The sequence below is a fragment of the Opisthorchis viverrini genome (assembly GCF_000715545.1).
Source record: "Opisthorchis viverrini unplaced genomic scaffold opera_v5_40, whole genome shotgun sequence".
NCBI lineage: Eukaryota > Metazoa > Platyhelminthes > Trematoda > Opisthorchiida > Opisthorchiidae > Opisthorchis > Opisthorchis viverrini.
The window spans coordinates 1,341,292-1,367,998 of NW_008751694.1; the positions used below are offsets into that span (position 1 = coordinate 1,341,292).

General features: G+C 45.1%; 2 protein-coding genes across 2 annotated transcripts in view; one reads left to right on the forward strand and one right to left on the reverse strand.

Annotated features, from left to right (window-relative positions):
- The window catches only part of T265_02888 (hypothetical protein), a gene marked incomplete at both ends in the record, with an annotated part of 41,140 nt that extends 14,964 nt beyond the window's left edge, over window positions 1–26,176 (forward strand). The window contains 9 exons of the mRNA XM_009167241.1: window positions 3,096–3,417; window positions 4,740–4,798; window positions 10,158–10,686; window positions 11,794–11,922; window positions 13,908–14,104; window positions 15,086–15,674; window positions 17,094–17,857; window positions 20,600–21,703; window positions 25,519–26,176. Coding sequence (XP_009165505.1) covers window positions 3,096–3,417; window positions 4,740–4,798; window positions 10,158–10,686; window positions 11,794–11,922; window positions 13,908–14,104; window positions 15,086–15,674; window positions 17,094–17,857; window positions 20,600–21,703; window positions 25,519–25,590 — 3,765 coding nt within the window. The remainder of the gene's footprint in view (window positions 1–3,095; window positions 3,418–4,739; window positions 4,799–10,157; window positions 10,687–11,793; window positions 11,923–13,907; window positions 14,105–15,085; window positions 15,675–17,093; window positions 17,858–20,599; window positions 21,704–25,518) is intronic.
- Window positions 19,657–19,941, reverse strand: T265_02889 (hypothetical protein; the record flags this gene model as incomplete). Its single annotated transcript, XM_009167242.1, has 1 exon — window positions 19,657–19,941. One exon carries the CDS (start codon window positions 19,939–19,941, stop codon window positions 19,657–19,659), a length of 285 nt encoding a protein of 94 aa, XP_009165506.1.
- Window positions 26,177–26,707: the final 531 nt, after the last annotated feature.

The following is a 26,707-nucleotide window of genomic DNA, read 5'->3' on the forward strand; positions in this document are numbered from 1 at the left end:
TACCACACTCACTACGCGCCCCTTTTTTGAAAATGGGCACTATCACCGATTCTCCCCAGTTGTCTGGGACAGACTCCTTTTCCCAAATGCAAGCAAAAAGGTCGGACAAGCGGTGACTGAGGACTTCACCCCCGTCTTTGAACAGTGCGGGTGGAAGGTCATCCGGATCGGGAGCTCGGTGGCGCTTGAGAGAACATATGCAGTCGTAAACCTCCGAGGCCGCAGGTGGTTCCGCGTTCACCATCCAGGGTTCTACTTCACCTGTGGGCTGTAGATGAGTACCGGCTGGTGGCCGAGACATTTGTTGTTCAAAGTATTCAGCCCGCCGGTCGAGGCGTTCTTCTTTGCTCGAGATGGTCTTTCCGTTCTGATGCTTGATGGTTTCGCTCACAGGTGGTTTCCGGGGACCGGTCGCACGGATCAACTGAAATAATCTTCGGGCACTACCGGCTTTCTGGGCCTCTTCCATTTCTTTGGCTTTCTGGGTCCACCATACTTCATGATCAGATCGCAAGCTCACTTTCACTTGGCGTCTGATAGCTCTTCGCACCGGGTTATGTTCGGGACCGGCTGGGATATTTCTTCTAGATTTAAGTAGTTCCACCGTTCGGTCTGATATCCAGTGCTTGAGTCCGCCTGGTTGGGTCGTGCCACAGGCGAAATTCCCAGCACTATGCAAAGAGGTGGCAATCTCGTCCCAGTATGAGTTCACATTTGACTCTAGAAGACGATTCTGGTAAATTCGTCTAACGTATGGATCTGCCAGTCTCTCACTTGCCAAGCGATTTGTTCTCACCTTACGCGGCCCAGGAAAACGTAGAGAGAAGCGACTCCGGATGAGTGCGTGGTCAAAGTCCGAAGTGTTTTCCAAAACGGCCAACAGTCAGTTATTGATCCGCACCATCGGTAGCTAATGGCAACGTGATCGATTTGAGCTTTTGGCCAGTACGCCGTTGGAGGTCACCATGTGGAGAGACGACTTCGGCTCTTTCAGAAGTTAGTACTGCTTCTAGCTGAGCGCAGCTAATTCTTGAACAGTGCCACTCCTTCAAACGTCCCACGTTGGTTGTTTTTCTTGATCTGAAAGCTGCTTTTGGTTCCATCGATCGTCAGAAAATTTGGCAGTGTCTGGCGATCAGAGGTGTCCCTTCCAAATTTTAATCCGTTATGAGGGCACTACATGCGAACTCTTGTGGGCGCGTGCGAGTGTATGAGAAGCTTTCGCTTGAGTTCACCATGTCCACTAGTGTAGGACAAGGCTGCCCACTCTCACCTTTCCCCTTCAACTGCGTTATTGATAAGCTTCTTGAAATTTCTCTGCCTGCTTCTGAAATCTGTGGAGGCGAAACGTTCCCGGGACGTTCTCTCATAGACATTGAGGATGCCGATGATATTGCTGTCCTTGTTTCAAATCCTTTAAAAATGTAAACCATTTTAAATAAACTAGATAACTCTGTTTCAAGGTTTGGCACCTTCAAAGTGTAAAGTTCTGCTATGAGACTGAGTTGGATCAAACCCAAACCTAATGCTTGCAGGTGAGCCAATAGGCTTCGTAGATAAATTTGTTTACCTGAACAGTTATATAGGTTCCGGTGGATTGGCTGGAGATGAGATTACTTCTCGAATCGGGAGGGCCACGGTAGCTTTTGCCAACCTCTTACATCAATGGCGCCGATCTGGCATCAGTTTGTCTCTCAAGGGCAGATTTTACACTGCGATGGTGCGATCCATACTGCTTTATGGACCTGAGACATGGCCTCTACGTTCAAAGCGCTTTCGAAAGATTTAGCGTTTGACCATCGGTTTCTCTGAAGCGTTCGTCAGTTCTAGTGGGAATGTCGGATTTGCAATAATTATATACACTAAATGGTTTTAGGCAGCAGGAGTTCCCCTACAATTGATGAGTTGCCCACACTATAGGTTATGCTGGTTAGGACATGTACTTCACATGCAAGAGGACCGCCTGCCTCACAGAGCTATATGCAAGAGGACCGCCTGCCTCACAGAGCTCTTTTCGCTCAGCCTTGTGCTGAGTGAAAGTGCCTGAAAGGTGGACAGTGTATGACCTGGTAAAGAAATATGAAAACACTAACCCGTAAACTGAGTGGGATTGACAACTGCTTCCTCGGATGGGAACCTTGGGACCCAATAATTAGTGACACTGACAAAATGACCCAATTATGCAATCAGTGGCATTCGTGTATCAGAGCTATCACATTCAATGCGTAGCTACCCAGTTCCTGAACATGCCATCGCTTCCAATGCTTCGCTGTATTTCCCGCACTCTTCCACTTTTCGGTGATAGAAACTATACCATCTGGGACGAATGTATTTATGATATATGATTTATAGCCGATGAATTGTGTTGGATCGATCTGCCAGGTTTTTGGTAGCTGACAAACAACAACGCTTTCACGCGTTTACTTTAGTGAGAGCTCTTACCGCAGGAAGGCGGTAAGTGAAGCCTTTCTAACAAACTGCATGGCAGTTCCCTTCAAAGCATTCACGGGGTTAGAACGACGTCTACTCGTTTTCTCAGTGAGAGCTCTTAGCGCAGGAAGGCGGTAAGTGAAGCCTTTCTAACAAACTGCATGGCAGTTCCCTTCAAAGCATTCACGGGGTTAGAACGACGTCTACTCGTTTTCTCAAGACACCATCTACCGTATTATAACGAGTTAGTTAAGTAGTTAACGTGTTTACTGACAGGAATGTTCGCGCTTCAAACCCAACTTCAGTATCTCGATTGCTCCCCCCTAGGTTTGGACAACCTGGCAGTATCTCAACACTGGTGATTTATTCGGGTGGCATGCCAGCTAGGCACCGAAAATTGTTATAGCTGGACGATTATGATTATTTCTTTATTGAGGAGCGAAATTACCGAACGGAAGGTGTGCGGCCTTAACCCAACCACAACATGTCGACTGCCCCTGTCCAGGCTTGTGCACCCCGGCAGTGGTTTGACCCTCATGCTTTCTTCAGGTAGCACGGCAGCGTTGCACTGAAAGTGTTACGACTCAGCGACGTTTCAATATTTCAGTTGTGTCGTTTTCGATCTTGGACTATGTATTTTCCTGCTTTTTCCCGTTTTGCTTCAGCTTGTATGCATGCGGACTGTAAGCATGCCGTGGACATACGACACTAACTCACAAACACCACGGTCATCCACTCCAGGCTCCTCGTTCTTAAACAACAGCCTCCAAGAAACTGGACAAAGCATTGCCTACACTTCTGCTCCGATTGTTCTCACCGGGTTGGGCTCGACTGTCTGTCCACAGATGACTACGGGAAGCCCCATGTTTGTTAATTCCCCCTTCAGCAGCATTGCCACCCTACCTGGCCGTCCGCGTTTACTGACTGAACGTCCACTGAGGCAAATCAGGCATTCATTTTTCAACTCTCGACTGGAAGCTGACCGAGGTAACATTTGATTACTGTATTCGTTATAGTTGTGAGGATATATAGATGAACAAGGTGGCGCTATAACTAAGCTTGACGAGTTGCAATGGACCCTAACTTTAGTAGCTAGCAACTTTGATGCAGGTGTTCATGGTTTGGAGGTTCACTCAGAGGGCTACTTGAGGGAATCACTCGAAATTTCACCGGCCTATATTTTCATGAAAGCTGTAACTTAGTGTGAACTATTTTGTCTTCGTCAGTCGCGTCATAGACTATCAGAGCCAAGCGTTGTGCTCACGCTCTTTGACTGTCTTCAGTTGTGAAATGATTCTCCACAAGCAGTTGTTCGCTGCCGGATCTAGCGCACCACTCAGTAAGACCTCATCTGCATTTTCTTCAGCCTTTGTTTATCATCTGAGTATGAGGGGTAGGTGTTTCCCTGTATGAGACGTGACTGTCCACTTAAAACGGTCCTTCGCAAGGCCCCACTGGATAGTCAGCACTTATCGTTCATTCATCACTCCAGTCAGACGTAGAACGCTACAGACATTGTTGCGCGGCCTGAAATGAGTCTGTAGCCCAACTCATTTAAAGGGTCATGAAAAGAAAACTTCCCAGGTTGAAGTCCATATTGGTGTTAAGATTCCAGTTCATAGAGCAAAGGAAATCTTTTTTAATCTATTTATCTGCCTCTTCATATTTGTATTTACCTGTTCATATAAATATGCATTCGTATCCATATGCTTATTCATCCGCTTATTTAGCCGAAGTGTTTTGACTGTATGTCCGGACGGTTTTTTGTGCAGCTGACCTCCGGAAAATTTCTTGGACATTTCATAAGTTCATTCTGTCTATTAAATTTATGTCCGCGTAAGGGAGAAATCACTTGTGAAGGAGGGCATTATCTTGAAAAAGGACACTAGCAGTGGCTAGGAAATAACGTCGTGTTGAGTTATTCCATCTCTGAACTGCCTGTTTAATATTCATTATCGCCGGTGAAGTTTCAACCCCGAACTGACTCCCTTCACGTCAACCATTGTTTAAACTATGTGAAAGTCAGTCCCTAAGGCGAGCCTTACGAGCTGTTAGCCATTTCTACCTTCCAACACGGTATCAGCTAATCACAGAAGGGTGTAAATTAGCGGCATTTTTAAAGTCTTTTACTGCTTACCTTAGTCCCAAGTTTCTATTCAGGCAATTCACAATGTACATCAATGCCTCCTGCATCTGATCAAGTTTGAATCTGCTATTTCTTTAAACATTCCCGAGTCCCTACTTGTAGTTGATCGACGGTTGTTGCTCATTGTTTCAATCTTCCATCTGTTACTATTTGTATTTTCTAGTGTTTGGTGCCGAACAAAATGCTTCAGAAGACCAGAGTTGGTGTATTTCCGATAGTAGGGTAAGCCTTCCTTTGCATCTGTATTCTGTATTTTTGACGTGGTAGCATTCAACTATATCCACATTCGAGTCATTAGGGTACTGATGCACTTTTTATTTATTTTGTTTGCTCCACTCCACTCCGTTCTGCGGCAGGCAGCTAGTTGATTGGAGAGAATATTGGTAGCTTAGGTGTCTGAGCTGGGCAATCCGGTTGCTATTAGATCACCACGAATCGAGATTAGATCCTCAGTGCGCGCTTGTGATGAGCTGTTTGGAACTTAATTACCAAGCTCAGCAAACGAACCAACTACCAGGAGGGCCTATCTCAATGAGATTGTTGCTCTCAGTTTAATCCAGAGTGTTGTTGGGTGTTTGGAATTTAAAGGACCTCGGTAAGCTTGTGATCAATTATTGTCCCGTTCTACTCCATATTTTAGTGATTTTTCACAATAGTTCTCGCTAACTGGTCCGATATCCATGCAAGCTGGTGCAACATCAGCTCCTAGGGGAGTTGATGGTTGCGGAAAGAGATGTCGAGTATCTGGTAACTGTCTAGTGCTTCACGATAATTTCCAACCTACCTCCGGCCAAAGAATACATTAAAAATGTTGACTACTAGCAAGATCTCATCCGAAGTTCAATGAGTATTTGCCCCCTTCGTTTTCGAAATACTTATTTGTAAGTTCCAAAAAAAAGTGTGACACTATTTCAGTCCTCAATGTAACTCGTCCTCAGTTGAAAAGATTTCGGAACACCCCACTTAATAGAACGCCAGCTGGTGACTGGAACATCTCTGGTTTGAGCCCATCTATGACCTTTCGACTGTTCCTGTCTCGGTTAAACAACCTGGCAGTGTCTCAGTCCTCCTGCTGCTTTCGGATTGCGTGAAAGTGATACACCCAAAGGATCCTGCAGCTGAACGTCTGACTCCTAAGGCAGCAAGCTGATTCGTACGGCAACACTCCTTGGAGAGTCCCAGTGACCATCTGGTTTGAAACCTGCTGCCCATGGTATTCGAAATATCGCTTCTCGCTTCTTCGTAGATGTTCATTCATTCATCAAACTAGATGTCACTGACACTAGCATGGTCTTGAACATCCTTGAAATTCAGCTGCTTCCTACGCCTACCTTGGTCAGGCTAGTGAGGGTTTGTTATCAAGATATACTTTCATGTTTGCTCTCCAGTTTAGAATTGTTGTGGGAAGTACTTAATCAGAAAGGGCTACGCGATAGCAGCTCTCGAGAACTGTTTGAATGGGACTGGCAATGGCCATGTCCCATCAATCCCTCCGATCACTTTGAGGCCTTCAGAAGTGAGACTATCATCCATTAACAATTCAGCCCTAGGTTTGGTTTGTTTCCAGGTTAATAGTTACCCTTTTGATTGACTTCTATTAGCAGGCGTTCCCTTTAAGCTTGATATAGAGCAGTCATGGAAACAATGCAGGCCGTAAGGAAAACAATGGGGACGGAATGGTGTCCATAATCTCTACCATCAGTTCTGCTTCCAGCGAGTAACTGAGTGGTGCTCAGCTGTTACGGGGATGTGAAACATAAGACACAGCTAGTCGCCGTCGTTTGGTACCGCCATTAATCAGTTAAGAAGGGATGGAGGTGTATGTCGGTATTCTCCACTTTTATGAGTGCTTAATGTCAGCTTTCGAGGCAAACCACTTTACCACTTCACGTACAAGTTTCAGTGTCTGATCAAATCGCTTTGTTCTTACAATAATAATCGTTGTGGGATTTTTGAAACAGGCCGAGCGAAAGACCACTTTCTGACTGTCATCATGTATCATCATTGTAGAATCTGGGGGTTTTCTTTTGAATAACGGGCACTCGTTAGTAGCTGACGATGCGATAAAATTTCTTGCTAGAAAATCTTAAATGATTGTCCCTTGTGTCACAGCAAACTTCCGTGACTCTGCAGGAGCTCGGTATCGAACCTCCCATGAGGCCTTCGGATGTTTTTGAAGCCAATTTCTCTGTCTTCATCTGGTTGCTGCACTTATTTGTAAGGAACACCATTCTGGTGGTGACTAACTAGCAATTCATGATAACAATAATAGTATTTCTAGTTATACTTAATGTCTCGGAACGCGTTAATGGACATGTGGACCTTTCTCTGAACGTGAGCCGATTCAATAGGTCCACTTTGTGATTGCCTCGGATTATGCTCCATTTGCTTTTCATCTTATCCTAGTAACGCTTAGTCTATTGTGACATGTCTAGAGATCATTCACGTAGACAAAAGCCCTCAGGCTCACGCGATTTTCTATAGTTGAATAGCCTAGTAACTTAACCGCACACAGTTGAACTTGACTCCATTCCTCATGTACTAGCAAGGTCAGCGTGAAGCTGATCTATTTTATATGACCTGTAACAGGGAGCACGACTAGTTTGTAGTCTTGGCTTTGTCAGCAAAATAAGTGATTCTTGTGCGAAATGAAATCTCGGATATATGTTTGTGTGAGTTTCGGAATTCGAAAACGTAACCTTTCGATTCGTAACTAAATGCTATGCCCTTCGTCCGTGGGTCGCCGATAAGCCCTGTGGTTAACTTGCACTTAGGATATGGCTGTACCGTCCTTCAGTCACAGTTCATGTCGCTTGGTCCACCATTGATAGGTTTTGATCAAGGACTTGGATTATACTCTATTCTGAGCGGACTACAATAATTTGTAACTGGTGAGACCTTGAAGTTTAAACTGCACCCTTGTCATGTAGAGTAAATAAATATGTGCCGCAAATGCTCTTTCTACTCAATCTGTTCGGGGTCTTGGGTACGTTTTCCAGGCATTTTGCGATAAAAACTCGTCTGAAGGGAACACCTCTTTGAGGATGGATTGAAACTTCATTCGTCTCTCATTTAGGAGTTTTAGCGTGCTATCACGGTGTTTTTCAATGTTACTGGAGACCGCTTCAGAAGATGCTATCAACCGAACTAATGGACAATAAGGGGACCTTGAGATATCTGTAAGAGAGAATGAGCAGACAAACACATGTGGAGTCATTACGATGTGGAAGGCCAAACCCGGAACTTGAACTACTGAAACTTATAGGAATTTCGAAAAACAGGCTGAGGAAGAGGGATAACTTTTCTTAGCTTAGGGATTGGGGGGATTGGACATTATCTAAGTGACCGGGAATGAAGGGGCTGGTTGAACTAGGGAATTATTTCAGAAGTAAAAGTAGGGAGGCGTGTTATGAAAGAGATTCACTGCGGTAGAAGCAGTAGAATAAGGATAGAGGAGCTCAGTTCCCACGCTATAAGAAAGGGTGAGTCGTCCGTCAGTTGAAGGGATGCAGTGAGTCGCATGACTTCTCCATGAACTTGGTCGGGTAAGATAAAGCAAACGGAATGGGCTCATCCGAGACATTACAACAGTATTCCTTGGTGAGGTGAACCTGAGATAATATTCTAATGGTTGTTGGGAAGAGATTCAGAATTCTCCTGATCAAAACGGAGCCCAACTCTTCTAAATCCCGAGTCACAACCAATTTGGCATGACACAACCTGGAAGGATCGTCGGAGAACGATGAACCAAGAAAAGGATACGTCAGAAACTGGAACGAAAAAGGTAGGGATCTGGAAGGTTTGTATGTGGCGCAAAGTCAGGGTTTAACGTGGCCGTAGTCTACATGCGATATTCACAAATATGGAAGGAGGAGACGCCGGAGAGGATAAGAAGTGAATGTAGAGGGTAGCATCATTTTTAAAAGATGCAAGCTGAACGGGGCCAAAGTAAATTGTTTACTTACAGTAGGAAAAGTAAGAAGTAATTTGGAACCTGAGAAACATACTTTAACGTCATGTACTTTAGAAACGCCATAAGGCGGACTGGAAACGAACGATTTTTCTTAGAAAACTTCCAGGCTGCACATACTAGTTTGGCGAGAAGTCTCGTTTGCTATACCCGATCAAAATCCTTTAAAACGTTAAAACGTACCGAAAGTGCCTCAGATGGATGCCCAAACCTAGGAACCTGTGTTAGTTGACCATCAGTGTGATAGAAATTGGATAGTAGTTGTTCGTGTCGGAAAGGAGTCCACGCAAAAGAGTAGGGTGTGTGCTCTTCTAGGCTAGGCTTCCAATACCAATGAACGAAGAAAATAGAAGAGGAAGACTATGCGTTAGACTAGTTCTGGGGCAGTTTTTCGAAGAAGTAGATCCAATAGAGGGCTCGCATGTGTCTCAGGGGAGAACAAATGGCAGACATTCTTTGTGATGTTGGCAAACATAGTGAATTGAATAGGGGCTGTGGGCACACTGCGGTATTGTTCCAGGAAAACGTGTTGGAGTTGGAGGTAAAAAGCTGAGCCAGTATTCCTGCTTTTTCGTGGTAAGGACCTAATTTATCTGTGGAGAATAGGGATGAGAGATGGGAGAACGAATTCTAACTGATCGCTTTTTCATGACCAGAAGAACCGATGCATGATCGAGCCATTCTGTGGATAAATTTAAGCCAGTTATGTAAAAATAAGGGATGAACAGAGGCTCTTAGTCACACAGAACACTACCCGTGTCTGCGCTAAACACAGGTTTTTCTGAGATAAGAGTCAACGATTCGACGCATACCCTTTGAATCAGCTGATGATTTGCACCAGAATGCACGACAAATATAGATATGGGTACGACAGATTAAACTGAGTGGATACAGGCGATGAATCAGTGCTTGGAGGACCCTAGTGAAACATGTGCTAATGGAGCAAGAATTTTGATGAGTAGTTAAAAATAGAATGGTCTTTTTTTGAGGACAACCATCGCTATTCTAAATTAGGATTGGGAAAGATAAGATAAGAAGTGAGAATTAGTGATCGCGGAGAATTCTGCCTTGCTGATTCAGTGTGCGCCCAGCGATCAAGTCACTCTGAAGTATATGTATCAAATTTGCCGTCAATACAGAGATCACGGATGGAGTTTAGCTCTAAGATAACTTCGCAATTGACGTTCAGAACTGAGACCAAAGGAAACACATCATTTCCATTACAGAACCGATAAACGTAGCAAGATATTTCCTTACCTTTGGACATTTGAATGCGAACCGCAATAACAGGAACTCGAGAGTGAATGTGTCAATTGGTGGAATCAGTTGAGCACAGAATATGAGAAATCGTAATTGAGTGGGATCACACTCACCATAAATCTGAGTCAGTGTGAGAGGTTAGAAGAATTGGTATATCAGACAGCAATTCAAGTGAATTCTACTCACTGTAATTCTCGTATCATACTGGGACTACTTGGTCAGCCAGTATGGAGGGAATGGTTTTGGTTTATTTGCTGAAAGTAGTGCACGACTGAGAACAACTGATATAGAGCATCAAACTATTTCTACTTATCTGGACTCGCTTTTCCGTTTTCGCCCCGTTCCTTGCAGCCTGACCTTCCTTGGACTCACCCAACAATACCTAAACGTCGCCGCACGTCCACTAGTTCGGTCGGCTTTATGGACTGTACCTATCTTCCTGCAGCACATGACGTGACTGGGGTAGTAAACCAACCGGACGCTGTTGTTCACATGCAATCCCCTGTGTCGGCTGTTCTGGCCAATACTGTTTCCGCAGTCCGTTTCGTTCGCGGTGGTTGGCACTGTGAGGTGCCACCTACTACAATTTGTTTGCAATCCACAGCACAACGGCAGTCATGTTTGCCCAGTCTCACTGGGGCGTCTGCAGTCCCAGTTCAAAGCACTGGGGATCGCGGCGTTCGAAACTTTGAGGACGTTCGTAATGTTCGGTACGGTTGCCATAGCCGACTGCTAAACAGGGTGAACAGTTTGCACCACCAATCACATCAGCGGAAGCGGCTTTTTTGTCGTGCATATCGTGACCACTATCACAAGATGGCTTATTCAGCATCGTTGGTTCGTTCTCGTCATCAGCACCCCTATTATTCATCAAAGTCAGGTACGCTGATCTATTTTTCCATCATCTGCAGGCTTTAGCCTGTAGCGTATTCTCCCTATTGCTATTGGTCTTGGTTACTCTTCGTTTTCGCTTACATTCACCACCCAGTTTGTGCATGTTTTCACCCCCAGCTTTCAGCATCGGTTTAAGGTTTTCCTCGTTCGTTGTACAATCATTAAAGGTGTATTTATCACAGGAGCCTGCACTTGAACAGTTCCCTAAACGGAACACTATCTGCCAGTAAACATACTTCTATGGATTACAATATCTTCTGGAGTTGTCGGTATCCTTTACGGTCTGGTGAACCCACTCGCCAGGAAGTTCCCTTCAACAACCCTATCTGTATCTTCTTCCTGTCAGAATACCCGGCTTTTTTTCGACAACAACCCCGATATGAAACCTCACTACTATTGAGTACTTCCTCTTGCCCCACCCCTCCCTTCCTACTTAACGGCATGATTAAACCTCCGTCAAAACGCCTTAGGATCCTTATCAGAACATCTTTAGTTTCCTATCAAGGCACATTAGCATGTGGGTAACTCCACTGCTGTTATCCGTATTCCACTTACCCAGATAGATTAGGCGTAGTAACTCGTGTTTTGATAAGGTATTCAATTACGAACGAAATCGGACCACGCATGACCAGCGGCACCAAAACGGTACAGGTTTGTGTCAAAGAGCATCGGATACATTTGAAACTCCGAACAAAATTCGTTTTCTAACGTTTCTCTTTCCTCTCACCCTAGCACAACTATGTTCAGAGTTATTGCTACAAAATCCTTTGATGTGGAAGGACCGCGGATTGTTTCAATCAAACGTACATTTTAAAATAATTGTATATTTTATCTACGTATGACGACTTCGAAAGAACTTTGCTACTTTTTGTCCTACGTGCTCCAAATTTTGAGGACACTGTCTAGCAAAAAGGTGGATAGGTACATATCAGGCGTCAAGGCATTCTAATGACAATCACAACCTCTCCTGTTGCAACAGGTGTTTTCTCTTTGGAAGTCGTACCTGATGGGAGTTCTTAAGTTCATAGCGTTAACGAAAACTTTGTCAAATCTGGTGAATCAGCCGCTACCTCCCTCTATTCTCCATCCCCAGGCAACGCTTCACGCCAAGGCTCCAGTTCAGATGCAATAGTGATAACGGTTAATGAAGATAGTGTTCCTCCGGTTTCAACGCACTCGACTTCCGGTGGCCATGAAAACGAAGAGTCGCTGCTATCATTTGGTAAGTTGGCAACCTTAGTGAAACTCGCTTAAGTCATCCTGAGTCGGCCATTTCTACGGCATCGGAAAATTTGATCATCTTGACGGAGCCTTAGTATCACTCTAGATAGCAGCCAGTCTCAAAACCCTTGACGAATTCCAGTTCCAAAGGTTTACTCAATCGTTGGTTGCTAACCGACCAACCGTAGAGCACACATCCTCAAGTGATTTGTAATGAAGACAGTCGTTTGCTTAATCGCTGAATAATGCCGTTGATTTTGGTTTATGCTCTGCTCTGTACGGCCGGGTTTATAGATGTCAGCGACAGTGAATATCAGTGACCATCACAAAAAGACTGAACCTTACCATGGTTTGACGGTTTGTGTGCCTCCACGGCCCATTGAGTCATATCGAGGAGTCGCCATGCAACACTTGTGGCGTCTCATGCCAGATCGTTTAATAGTTACAGGTCTGACCAACACAATGTCTCGGCCCTCTGGGTTGGAGGTTGGAACATGTTTCGCCACTTGTTCCATGAAAATCGTAATCCACATGCATTTTCCGCCTAACACCGTTGCCTTGCACACAAGCTTTTGAACCAAAGGCTTTGGTCGTGGACACTAATCGCCATCATGTGTAGGTTTAGGCTCCCTAACAGTATCCCAGCTCACGTACAACCATAAACTGATACAGCAGCAAAGAATCAGTGTTGAACACTGATGTTATGCTGTTGATGATGATGATTATGATGAATGAGGAAGCTAACCACGCTTGTTCGTCATGGTGTCCATCAAAAATGCCAATCCATGTATCTTTTTGGGCATAGATTGTCATTACTTTCCTATTTGACCACATTTCTCCATCAAACGGTAATATTATTTCTGGCTGTTCAACTTTGCTTTCCCATCTCACACGTGTGTAGCTCGCAAACTGCGCCCACCAATGTTTGCTTACTGCTGAAAAGCCTGATACCCTTATTGTCGAACGTGCCCCTAGTGATCCAGAGGAGAAACTTGGAGGTTAGGGAATATTTCAAGCATCTTAGAGGTTGTATTGTTACATGAGTTTTGCGTAGCAGGTGACTCGTTGCATGAATTTTGGGTCAAATTTCGGTGGCACGGTGGAACAACCTTAGCTTTGAGGACTTGTCTGGACGAGACCACCTCGTGTTTTTTGTGTGGTTATGACAGTTGATATCTCAGAAACTTTGTTCGTTGAGACAGTTGCCAACGTATCAACAATTATATTAGAAAAGGCACATTGGGTGATATAACAAAGGTCCCAATCGAATTACAGTTCCAGCGCCATAGACTGCAGTTGCTTGTTGTGTATGCCGAATCATTGCCTGTCAGGAACAATCGCTGCTTTCCTTGCCTGACCCAGATAGGCACCAGAAGTGTGGTGAAAACTCTATTGCATGACAAAAGGGTGTGAAGACGGTCCCGAGACGTATGGATATGGTCTGTGTGAATCGCCTTCCAAGCCATCCTTTAACCTCGCTAAATACGCCCCGATCTGTCACTGGCGGTGTTCCTTTTAGTGTCTACCCGAATCTTCTAAACGATTATTGGAGATGCAGATACCTCAGAATATCTGAGATAAGCTAGCGTCAGGCTCTTTTTTCATTTCTATTCTTTCAGTGCTAAATTTGTATGCCAGTGGGAGGCTTGGATTTAACAGTAATGATGTTTTCTTGATATTGATCAGTTAGGACGGAATTGGTTGTGCTATATACCTTTCGACAATTTGTTTCGAATCACGTCATTGGCGTTTTCGTCCAGTTCGTTCATGAACGTAAAATTGGAATTCCCAACTCACCTCTTCAGTGCTGCTATGATATGAAGCTTACTAGCTTACTTATTCAGGTGCTCCCTTTTCCGAACATGCTGATTAAGTAAGTAGTCATATGTTTATTTAGTTAATTCCCTAATCTAGTCTATGCGCAGTTCTCACATTTTTATGATGATTGTTTTCTTTCTGATCCGTATTATTTCACTGTGTCTACAGGAAACTCTGCGAGCCTCAACTCTGGAGTTCAGCAGCGACTTGATAACTTTGGAGCAGCTCGGCCTCCATCTTCTATCCAAACCTGCATTGCACCTTCTAGTCCAACTAGTATGGGCCCACGTACACCTTTATGCGTTCGTTGTCCGTCTCAGTCTTCGTCAGCGGTCTATCGATTCCATCCTAGTATAACGAACCAGGTAATTTTCTTCTCCGCTCAGCACGCAGTGTGTCGCCGTCTTAGCTGAAGGGATGCAGTAATCTCTTCGGAGATTGTCAGAACTTACCGTGTTAAATAATATTTTGTCCCAAGCAGTTAAAGTGTTACTTACGCTGCTGTGTACTCACCCTTTCCATTCGGTGTTTGCTGTTCACTACCAACCAGGACTACCTCGTCATCATCTAGTGTAGTGTCTTTCTGATACGGTACTGTTCACCCCTGTAAATTTCCCTATTGCATCGCCGTCACGTAGATGACTCTTCCCAAATCTGGAGGCACTTTCTAATTCCCTAATTGGCCGGCTCATCCCAAAGAGCAAACACCACTGATAAATTCATCTACCATTAGTCGAAGTTTATCACTCATTAGTTAGGCAATAATAAAGTGGCTGTCACTGCTGCTACATAATTCACGGTGATAGTAAGCTTTTCTTCATTTGGCTTGGTTGGACAAACATGTCACGCAGTTACAATTAAAATTGAGGGTACCAAAACAACAAAATATATCTGCGAGCCCTCACCAACTAATTGTAAAACTAAACGACGTCTACCTATTACAATTCCCTGCTTTTGGCTTTTATCAGATGATGAGTGTCAAATTGACGGCCATTACCTGCGGCCTGAGGACAGTCAAAGTGTTCACTCTGACCAACGTAAAACATTTCGTCCATTTTCGGTAGGGGCTATTGGGAATGCTGAAGCATCAATCGCATGCAATAGGCGTCGGTTTATATTAACTACTTTTCCCACGAAACAACATCTCAATCGACGGAACATTTATGTAACCCGGAAGGTGTTTCCACGCTCGTGTATTAGTGTATCCCGGTCAGTCATTCACTCATTCTGTCAGGTAGCAAGGCATGAAAGCAGACAGATAGACAGTTCCTCATCTGTGTGAATTATTCCGATGAAATTGTGCCCTGTTTTTTTACTACTTATTTCATTTCCTGGTTCGTTTTTAGCTTCCCCTTCCAAATTCGGCGGATAACTTGCACGGTGCTTCAATGAGCAACTTGATTGCAGCCTGTCGGACGGCAAACGCTCAGCAGTGTATGACGACCACTTGTAATGAGCTCGGGAATGTTAGTCGAAATTCTCCTGACTCGCTTGGATTTGCTGTAAGTCGCCCCTCAAACCGCCCCGGTCCTCAGGCGGACGAAGCTACTGTAGTTGCAGCCGCCGCCGTGGCGTCTGCCGCTGCACATGCGGTTGCTGCGGCTGCACAGGCTGTTTCTGCTGCAGTTCAACAACGCCATTGTTCAGAGGTCACCTACCCAGCTGCACCGATTCAACCTGTACCACGTTCGTCTGTTGAACGAACTTTCATGAATCAATGGACTTCTCCGCAATTACCTTTCTCTGCTGCCACACCATCCTCGGATTGCTGTGGACTCCATTCCGTTCTTAATGCGCACTCCTCCGTTCAGCATACCGCAACCATCCCGTCAGCGCTAGTAGCCAATTTTGCCATTGAGCAAGGATCCTCATCACTGGCCGTTCAACCTCTGAGTGTCCCTCTGATTGGTGCTCAACCCATTGCCCCCGTTTCGGGTTCGTTCATTTTTTCATTTTTTTTTGGTTCATGTATTCTGTAGTCTGCTACTCATTTTCAGCTTTTCACAAATTCATCCCGCTCATATTAAACTTTTTGAAGTTGGAGGCTTACATTTAAAGTGTTCGGGTTCACATTTTATCAGTTTATCAGTTTCAGTAAGGTGTTTGTTCAGTTTTTTCATCTGGCAACGCTATGTGTTAAGTTAGTGCATATATTACTAACTGGAGAGGAACTGCTACAGCCAGTACTTTGCGACAACTAGATTGATAAGCAGGTTCTCCGTAGTTCCGTCAGATTCAAAAGCGGCGGATGTTATATTGATGTTGAGATAACCCCTTTCACGTTGAGGATCGGATAGTATGTGAGGTTCTTGCGTAGAAACAACGTGGATCGACGCTTTATCTGGCGGAGCTGTTTAGTGTTGTTTTGAGTTTCATGGGTTTGAACGCTCTCACATTCAGATAGTCGAATTTTCTGAAGAAAACTCATGGAATGGGAATGGAACGGGTTACCATTTCCACCCAATTCCGAATACAGCTTGGCCTTCCTAGACATCTTGTGTGAATGGGGCGAATTATTCATAGAAAAGTACACACTCGTCTTGTCTCACGATCTCTCAGGCGTAGAGTTTGTCTTCCTAATTGAGGAAATCTGTCGATTTACGTCTACTTTTATCAGCATCTGTTTGAGGTTGCGGTTGAACCTCAGCTTACCTAATGTTGACCACTGGTTCCATAGATAGGCAGTGTGATATACCTGGTGTGCCAGCCAGATATTCCAGGTCGGCCGATTGTTCACGACTTAGTAAAGCGATCCACACACCCCTCATTCGACCTTCCCTTCAAGACATATGTTTCGTCCCCGGCCAAACCAATAGTACACAGAGTCGATGACGCCGTCGGGGGAAAGGACGTGAGTTTTAAGTATCGTGTTTGAAACAGGTTTTCATTGTGTCAGTAAGGCCAGTGTATCCCAGGAAGCGAATTCACTCACTTCCCGACTATCGAGAAACTGCGGCTAATTCGACTATTATTGTGAGCCCGTGTACGGTTAGTGGTGATTTTGTAAGTCAATGGGGATCGATTGATTCAGCACTGCCCATTCGTCTGTTTTATGGAAGAACTTGACCCCCAGTTTGAAAAAATCATTAAAGTATAAGAATGCCTTAGAATCAACTAAGTCAAATATCCATTAGTGGGTCAACCATGAGATTTTCGTTTGCTGTTGCACTATGCTCTTACCTCATATGAGAAGTTTAAAGACACGTGACGCTCATTCTATTTAACAAGATCTGAGCCGAGTTTGTTCCGGAACTCGTAAATGTTCTTACCATCGTTTACCTAGTTTTACTCTCTCCCTTTAAGCAGTTAATCATTTTTATCAGGTGCACTTTGTTGATTTCACTTTTTATACAGATCTCAATCGTCCCATTCGGAATACGACCGAATTCGGAACTTCAAATAACATATCACTTCTTGGAGTACGCTCAGGTTCACAGTCTGATCGTCTATGGCTAACTTCGGAAGCTCCTAATGGGATTCATTGCGCTTCTTCACAACCTGCGTCATTCCCTAATGTCACTGTAGCAACTCAGGCTGCGCACGTTGTGGCAGCCGCTGCTGCCGCACAGGTTGCAGCTGCAGTTGCCACATCAGCTCCTGTGTCTTTCTTATCGGGCAATCTGACCACTGATGTCCAAATTAATAATATGCTTACTCATGTGCCTCTGATTCGGTCACATTTGGCTCCTGCGAATCTTTTGACTACAGCTCATCCAGTACGGTTTAGTAGCTCGTTGCTCGCCGTACCCTCCACACAATCAGCTGAGGCCGATTTCTTCTCAGTTCCTCAGGACGTGGCTTCGGTGGCCGCTGCGGCGGCTGTGGCAGCTGCAGCCAGTCGTGCATCAACTCTGGCCAATACCGCCTCTGCTTTCCAGCTTGCTACTGCTTCAGATGGCACTGCTCGATTTATCAACGTAGCTCAGCCAGTTGGACCAGATCGTTCGTTTGCACATTCTCTGCTAATTCCTCAGATATCCATGGCACCTCAGATAACATCAGTTTCTGTGCTTCCGGTTCATTCTGCACCGCCTATCGTGGCAACCCGAACGGCCTTGTCCACCACACGTGATATACAAACGCTGTTTCAGTTCTTGCGGTTGATCAATCAGAGACAAGTAAGCTCATTACTTTGTTTCCTGTGGTTGGCCAGTTTGCTTCTGAGTCTGCCAGTACATTTTTCAAAGAACGCAGTCTAGCAGTCGACTAGCTGTTTTTAGCATACACTTATTTTTGTTCCATGTTAAGCCGTTTTCCCTGTTAACCAACACCGATTGCTGCTTTCAGAATGGTATCTGTGTATTTATGCCCCGTCCCATTTAAGTTTTCAGTCCTGTCATCCAGTCACCAGTTCTGAAACACCGCTCGTTTTTCTTGAGCGATTCGCTTTGTACGTTGACCCCCATAACTAGTTATTTAGAGGATATCTGTGTATGGTTTTGCATCCTAAACGTATTATGCTGCAGATACCTCAGCGAGGGAGCCTTTTCTGGTTTTGAAACGTCTCGCGCACCCAGCGGTGGTGCTCTCCTGCTGGTACACACTTGATTATTGCTCTATGGAACATCCTACTTCTACTTCACAGTACGTCCAACCTGGGGACAGGTTGTCGTTGTCTTTGGACACCACCCTCCACTTACCATCGTCACCATCATCAGCGTTGAACATCCGTACTTCACTGTCCCACAGTGAAAAGGGACAAACTAGTTTCGTGGGGCTCTCAGTTCCAATGTGCCACTTCTAACACTGTCACACTAGTTGGATAAAAATAGACAGCATGAGTGCTATAAGCATCGGTTTGTAGCAGTATAAATATAAGTCTTCACAGCAGGGTATCATCAACGACATCTAGTCTTTTCGTAAGCCTCATTATGCCATTCTGACGGCTGTTTTATTACCAACATTCTTGTTTCTGACACTGAATTCGGCCGATAGCTCGTCGTACGTGACTGCCAGAACCACTGTTGATTCTTACCACATTACCAACACCCGCTTTCTAATAACTCGGTTACGCAGGAGCTGATACCGTCTAATACTAGCGCTATTTCCTAGTTGATATGCAAACCACGAACCGAACTTCTTCAGTGAATTCGTCACATGATTCATGTGGCGCCACTTCCTATTTACTCACAACAACACACCATGAGCAAATTTTCCATCATCGTGACAAAATTACGTGACCATCCTGTTTGTCCAAACGCGGCTTTTTAAGCGACAATCACATATCCCCATAGCATGTTCTTCGAACAGTTCGATACAAAAAGTTATTCGGAACCCTATTTTTGATCCCTTCCTGGCTCGTATAATCGAGAATACTGTTCGATTCAGTGGGCATGTTGTAATAGATAGTGAAGTCAATATTTTACGGATCGTGGTCAATGAACATTCATAAATTGGCATATAAAATCACCGGTGAGCGCAATCTTCGCGAGTTTGGTGTCATAGAGTCAGTTCATCACATTTATATTTCCGTCTTTTCATGCAGTAGAACACAATGTAAGAGACGGGGTAAGCTGCAGGATTCTCATTGTACCCATGATTCAATGACTGGAACACGTGGAATTGATGAGGTAGACTCAGCACTCATGAAACTCGGCAACTCACTGCCTGGGCAGAGAACTGTTGAACGTGCAGCGAAAACCTAGGGCATCCTGCTGATTTAGTCGGGAAAGAATGACGTTNAAAGCTAGGTCATCCTGCTGAATTAGTCGGGAAAGAATGACGTTAAGTGAGCATATGTTTGGTTTTGTTTGTTGGTGGCGCACATACCACTTGATCATCTAAGCCGATCTTATAATGTTTTAGGAGGGGACACTGCGGGAGGTTTCGTTGGCTACCCTTACCCACGAGACCGAAATATGAAGTACGCAATCTGCTGAAAGCCAGTGAGTACAGTTGCAGTTCATGCATCACTTAGTCAGTAGAACACCATCCGGGCTGCCCGGGTGACGTCCGGTAAGCGCCGATCCGTATTAAGATTCGGACCCAATGGAGATGTATGTATCATCCTTCTAAACCATTTGGAGGCCGGCGATAGCCTCTCGAACCGACCCATCTTCCGGCGAGTTAGCACATAGGAGCTGTTCGGACTCCAATCCCGTTTAACCTTGTATCTCAAGTCAATGACTTGGGTTGCAGGTCGGTCACTTCGTCCTTGGGCACGATGTTGTCTCAGGGCATAAAGATGGATTAACACATTCATTTAAAAAAGTTTCAATAATAAGCGGATTTACTGATTCGTATCACCTGAGAGACGCCTGAAACAGCTACGTGGACCTATCTTAGTTATCAGACCACCGTAGTGACAAGACCAGGATAATACTTTGGTCACAAGTATGCCTAGTGGTCTTCATTCCTCGTTGTCACGCATGGAACAACCTTTGTAGCGTCGAAAACTTTATTTTAAACTCGAAACAATCCCGAATCCTCAGAAGACTGTCAATGCGCCCAAACGGGCATTTCTAGGTCCCCATTGGCATTTCCTTAATCCTTTATAGTATATTTGGTTTTGGTTTTGGTTCCCATCGTCAACGTTCAACGTGTCCTCGAACTGTCTATTAGAACGCACTGCCTTCTGCTTCATTCCCCAGCTCGTACAAACGTGAACCCCTTAATAAACTGCGTGCATCTAATAACGTATATTGTTGTTTTTGCTACGACTCGGCGTCTTTGATTCCAGTGTATAATTGGTGAATCGGATAATGAAACAGAGGATACCACTTTCGTTCAACAAGCTGGGTAAACTATATTCAACAATTACATTTTTTTCCAGTAGCTCGTTTGTGTTACTTCGCCGTTGGCGGAATGAATATGAAGACAGTTTCTCTCCTACTCACTTTATGTGCTTACTTTCCACCAAGGACCCATACTCCTTGCCGTATTACCCGTCTGCTATGACAGCGACTGCCGGGGAGTCGAATGCCAGTGTCGTTGTGAGTGCCTCAATGGGTGGTGCTAATGGTAGTCGTGTCGCTTCTGCCGTGACTCCACCTCTTGTGCCTCATCATTCGACCGGAGCTCAACACGCAGCGGTTGCAACGGTCGTTGGACCGACTTCGTGGCAACAACCGACGCGCTCCCCAGGTTTCGTATTGTCTCGTCCGGCGGCACCGATCCACACTGAGGCATCAAACGTTCAGCCTACCGGCTCAGCAGCAGTAGCCTTGGCAGCAGTTGCAATGGCTGCGGCCGCGGCTCTGCAGCAACAAACACACCGCCACATTCCAGCTAATGTCATGTCCATGCTTTCAGCTACCTCGGCAGCCCCAACGCCATCCATACCCGTGCCCATCCTTCACGCCCATTTGTACTATCCAACAACGGTGGCGGCGGTGCGGTCAGTGCCTGTCACTCAAGTTCCGCCTTGTCATCATTCCCATCATGGATCGTTTGCTGCAGCTCATCAGCACGCGACTTACCATCGCCAGACTGTTCCGTCTCCATTTACCGCATCGCCCTCCCCAGCGGTACCACCATCACCCTACCCCACTAGTCTTTTGCCGTTCTTTGTTACCGTCCCAGCCTCCCCCACACGAAATTCGACCGACATCCCAGATTTGTCATCAACCCTAATTGCCCAGTTGGCGCCTAATCATCAGACGGCACCTCCTTCAGCTCCGATGCTCCCACCGGACCCTAGTTCTGCGGCTACTGCCGCGGCAGCGGCCGTAGCAGCAGCTGCTGCAGCTGCAGCTGCCAGCGTTGACACGCTGTATCAGTTAGCCGTGCAGTTAGAATCTAGTGGACGCCGCGGACTCACAAAGGAGGAATTGGATACTCTTCCTGTTCGATCCTACGGCCAGATCCAGGAATCACCTACTCAGCTTGAAAACACCAAGGATTGCGTAGCTGAAACTGATGATCGTTGTATGATCTGTCTGGATGATTATGAATCGAAGGACCTATTACGTGCAATGCGATGCCGACACGAATTTCACGCGAAATGTGTTGACAAATGGTTGAAGGTACGTTCACTTGAACACCCTTGGATGATAGGTACTCTCGTATATTCGGTTGTATTTTTAGCCGTTAACCGGGTATCTGGGTATGTTGCGTCTGGTCGTCACAGGCCCTGCCGACCGATACAGAAAGTTCGCGTTTAAGAAAGCATCTATAGAGTGCCGGAAACGAAACCAGTAGACAAATTTAGGAAGTTCAGTTGATTGTTTGAGCATAAGAACGCCAGTTATTTAGTGATTTGGCCATGCCGTCTCGAACCAATGGCTGGGCAGGCCTCTACTTACCCTCATGAAAACCGGCATACACCAATTGACGAAGACGTTTGGCCATACCTTTGGTACTTTTTTAGTCTATAGCCTGCTCAACTATGGTTTTCCTCCCCCATTCCAAATGGAGCTCGTAAGGTGTCTGGGTGAACGTACACAGCTAACGGAAGTGTAGTCGCACCACATTTTTAGTCGAGCGCCCATTGGAAAACTTTCCAGATGCCGTACGACATGTATCAGAGGTGTGGTTAAGTTGGCCCACCACACGTGTGCGATTCTGTTTAGACATCGTAGTTTCATCGGAAAACAAGTGTTCGCGCCATAATTTAGTGACTTTGGGTTTGACGAGCCAGTGAACGCTAATCGAGTCTGGGAAGACACGTTCTCTCTATATTTTCTTAGCGAGCTATGGGTAATCAGGTGTTGTTCTTACGCTTTATTACCTCATAAACCCCACATAATTTAGCTCTTCGATGTTTTTCTTTGGACCTTCGGGTTATTCCATCACGTTTTCACTGCGCGATATATTTTTAAATGGGACCTTCCTTACTACTTTAGTACTACTAAAACTAAGTGACCTCACTGAGTGCGGATTTGCTGTTCGTCTCGATGGCGTTGCTTCCACTGATGGTGATGATTTCCGTATACTGAACTCGTTGGTGTTTAAATCCCACTCTGCAATGTGCACAGTATTTCAATGAACCCTTGGACACTTACGAACATAAAGGTTATACGATCGAACTACGCCCGACCAAACACACGTCTCTTGCTAGCTATCCTATCTCTGCACGCGTGAATAGACTATTTCACCATTCGGCACAATGATCGATGGGCAGATTGTGACCAACCATCTGGTGCAGTGGCATATCGTGGCCTGCTGTTATGATGTGTGTTTGTGCAGCTGTAGATTGGCGTGTGTGTAAGAAGTTAAGATCACTGTGGAACGATACAGTCTTCTGAGCTAGACACCGTTCAAGTCGTTGTTGGTATCACCACCATTTGTAGCCCAGTGTTACCGCTTTGACCTCGAATGTTGCTAATTTTCTTCTGTTACCCTGTCTGACGCATTTGGATGCCACTGCTCGTTTCGGTCTGTTTAAGCCTATGATACTTTTCGCCAGCTCTAAGTACCTACTTAAGTCCACCGTCTGTAGCTCTGTCCCACGGAACTCGCTTTACTCCTTATACAAATTAACACATTCCAGTGGTAGAGCGTGCGATCTATAAACGAGCAGCGCTCATCAGTTGGAATTCAGGATTTTCAGCCTTCTATCGCTTGTGACCGTTTTTCGATAAACTTTTATCTCGTTCACCCAGTGTTTTATCTAAAACGGATAACCTCCAACGTTAATTAATCTGACGTCATTTGCTAAAGTTCAAACAGCACTGTAGCACCAGTCGAACAACGATCCAGCGAGGTAACCTCCGGTCACAACTCCAACCAGATTTGTTTTGAGAGCTATCCCAATCGGAACTTCACTTTCCCCGTTACTTTCAAGGACCGTCTTTGTAGCCCGTAGATCGGAATACAAAACAGTAGCCTAATTATGTTCCGCCGCTGCTGAAAATTATTTGTACAAATGCGGTGGTCCTTTCAAATGAAGTTTCACTCGCTGTTTTATGGACCGTTTTGTAGCGCATTCTGTTCAGGCTAGTAGCTTATGTATTCTTGGTCGATTTGCAATATATTAGTGATGCCGGAAAATTGATTGGCTGTCACTTTGTTCGCGGAGCCTGGGAATCTTTACACACCCGTATGCAGTAGGTGCTCTAACACATCCCCCATGAGAGCTCCAAGTGTCCATAGCGCCAACTTACTGACCGGAAGGTCCATGGTTCGAACCCGACCTCTACCTCTCGACATTCCCCTGTCTAGGCTCGGGCAACCTGGTATTATCCGAGCCCTCGTGCTTCCCTCGGATAGCACGGCAGTTAGGCGAAAGGGTGTCACAGCTGAGCGATTTTTATGAGAACTCTTTCTCTAACTAATACAACTCCGTTCTGGCGTCGTGACACTTGGCTTAGAAATGTTTCCGCCAACTGTCAACAGGAACTACATCAGGTATCTTTAAAGACTGAATTTCCCCACTAACAAAAACTAAGATGCACAACGTATACATATAGGTTTCTGATACTCGGATTCCAGAAAGGTAGCTTCAGTTTCAGATAAGTCATGACATGATTTTTGTTTGTCACACAGTTACTACATAAGAAGAAGTGAAAATATATCAGATCTCACATCACTGAGTGAAATAGTTTTCCTTTTTTTCACATGTCCCTTCGAAGGAGTAACCGGTTGAGCAAAATTGCGTGCGACACTTGCCCGTGTTCAACATTATTCGTTACAGACGAGATGACAACGATGCAGAGTCAGAGTGGTAGGAAGGCCATCAAGTTTCCTGAATGGCACCGACCGATAGCTCGTCAACCTCGATAGAAATCCTGAGTTGAGTTACAATACCCATATTAGTGAGCAGACACACAATGCCTATGTCCTGTAGAACCGGTCTGGGAAATTGCGTGGACCATAATGCCTGGTGTAGCAGATATTTGTAGTTTACGTGTATGTGAGAGGGTTGCTCTAACCCAATGCTAGGAAACGTGTGAATACTACTTCAGGATGTTAAACTCCAACACGATGAGTTCTTCCTATGTCATCAGAAATTTGCCCAAATCTGCAACCATGTTCAGTGGAATCGCGTACGAAATTTAACGCGAATCTCTGATGCCTTTCGGAGTTAATTTTGTGGAGTTGTGGGGGACCCCATACGTATAGTGTTTATTTGTGCGGTTGTCCTGCATTTTGCCGTGAATGATTAAACTAACCGTTAGTAGCACAACAGCCTCTCGGTCTAGTTTCTCTGAGGCGACAGGTTACTTAGATGTGTAGTGACCGATATTCAGAGATCAGTATTTTCGTGTTGATGGCTTTTTCCGGTAGTTCAGTGGAGCCGGATAAGTTAGACACCTAAACATTAGTATCAACGGAGACACACCAGATACATCTACTAAACAGAGAGCAACAATATACGGAAGGTGCTTCATCAAGCAGTCAACGGTTGCCTCGTACCGGACTATTTGGCGTATAAACACCGTTATTTTGGTCGTTGCTTACCAGTCCGAGATGTGCCAGAAGCAGGTTGAATAGTCTTCAGCAGGGTGCAGTGTGATGGTAGTGGAAGGTGAATATACTCCATCGAACGCTGACAACGAATAGAGTGAAGCCAACAGAAGTTGGGACGCCAGTCAGCCGTATAGCTTAAAAGTTCAGCCCAGCCGTCACAGGTTGGCGGGGAAACATCTGAAGTCAAGTGAATTCGGATTAGGAACCCACTTCCATATCGTAATTGATCAACTGCAACACACCAAACCAGTGGTTTTCCCACTTCACAAGGCAACAGGCTCGAAATTATTTTTATTCCGGTCTAATTTGTCCTGAGACAGTGATACTACTAGGGCAGTTGTCTTATGGAGTCTTTCTGTCCTTCTGATGCTCCCCATACATTACCCATACATATATGCATATCGAGCCGTTTCCCTTCTCTTTTCTCCAGACCAAACGCACTTGCCCACTGTGTCGCGCGGATGCTTTTGACGGAACTCAACGTAAAGAGGAACTTTTCTGATCGGAATTCTCCGTGATTTATCCCTCATAACAACGGTTCTCTCCTTATTCCGGAGGACGAGGGTTCAGGCCATATTTATTTGCATCACTCCAGTTCCTTATTACGGACTTTAGTTTTTATAGGCGTTGATTTGGCAAACCCCCCATTTGTCCGTCCTCTTCGTTTGTCCGGTGCTGACTGTTCTTTTATTATCATGCCCTCTTTTGTCTTACTCTCATCGACCGAATTTATTTGGCTTATTAGCAAGCTATTCGTCTCTCTCGTGGCTGTCGATTTTGCTATCCTTCTGTTGTTCCGACTGAATCCGTTAACTTTATTTACTAGCTGATGAGAATTCTCTGTGTGTGGCGCCCAATGTCTCTCTCCTCTCTCTCCGTCGGACCGCCTGATGTAATCGTACAGTACTCTGTTTATCTCTCTCTCACTCGTTTTGATGCTTGTTCACTTCATACTTCTGATATTCAGGACAGCATACAACTAAAATACTTTGTATAGCATGTCCTTACCTTATGCTAAAACGCATGTGTCTCAACGCTTTTCAGTCAATGTTACTTATGGTTGTATCGTTGAACATGGTCAACATCGGGCTCCCAACTAACTAAAGGCTTGTCAATTAACTTGCCTCCGGTGTATTATGGTACCTAGTGTACCAAGTGTTATCGAGGCCATGCGCTCATCCTCGAAGGAAGATAGTCAAGCTAGAAATTATGCTCCCAAAACGAAGTGACTACTTAATTTACGCAAACTGTTGCGGTAGCTTTAATGAATTCTTCGAAGCGTACAATATGGGTAAAGCTGTTGCGTCTAAAACAAGCTAATTTTATATTGCGGGCACTATATTTTCCAGTGAGTGGTGCGCAGGAATGGATTTGCTTTGAATGGTCTTCCAATTCCGGGGTTCGTCAATGATCATGAAAGATATTCCCTAGACAGGTACGACATCTGACCCGGTGGATTGATAAATAGTGGTACGTAGTTTATCATTGTCGGCAAAAGGACGCGGCAAATTACATCCAGTTTTTAGACACAATAGCACTACTAGCGGACCGAATTGCCAGAATTACGGTTTGCATTTTGTTGAGGCCATCTGAAGACAGCGAAAATATAATTTGAACCA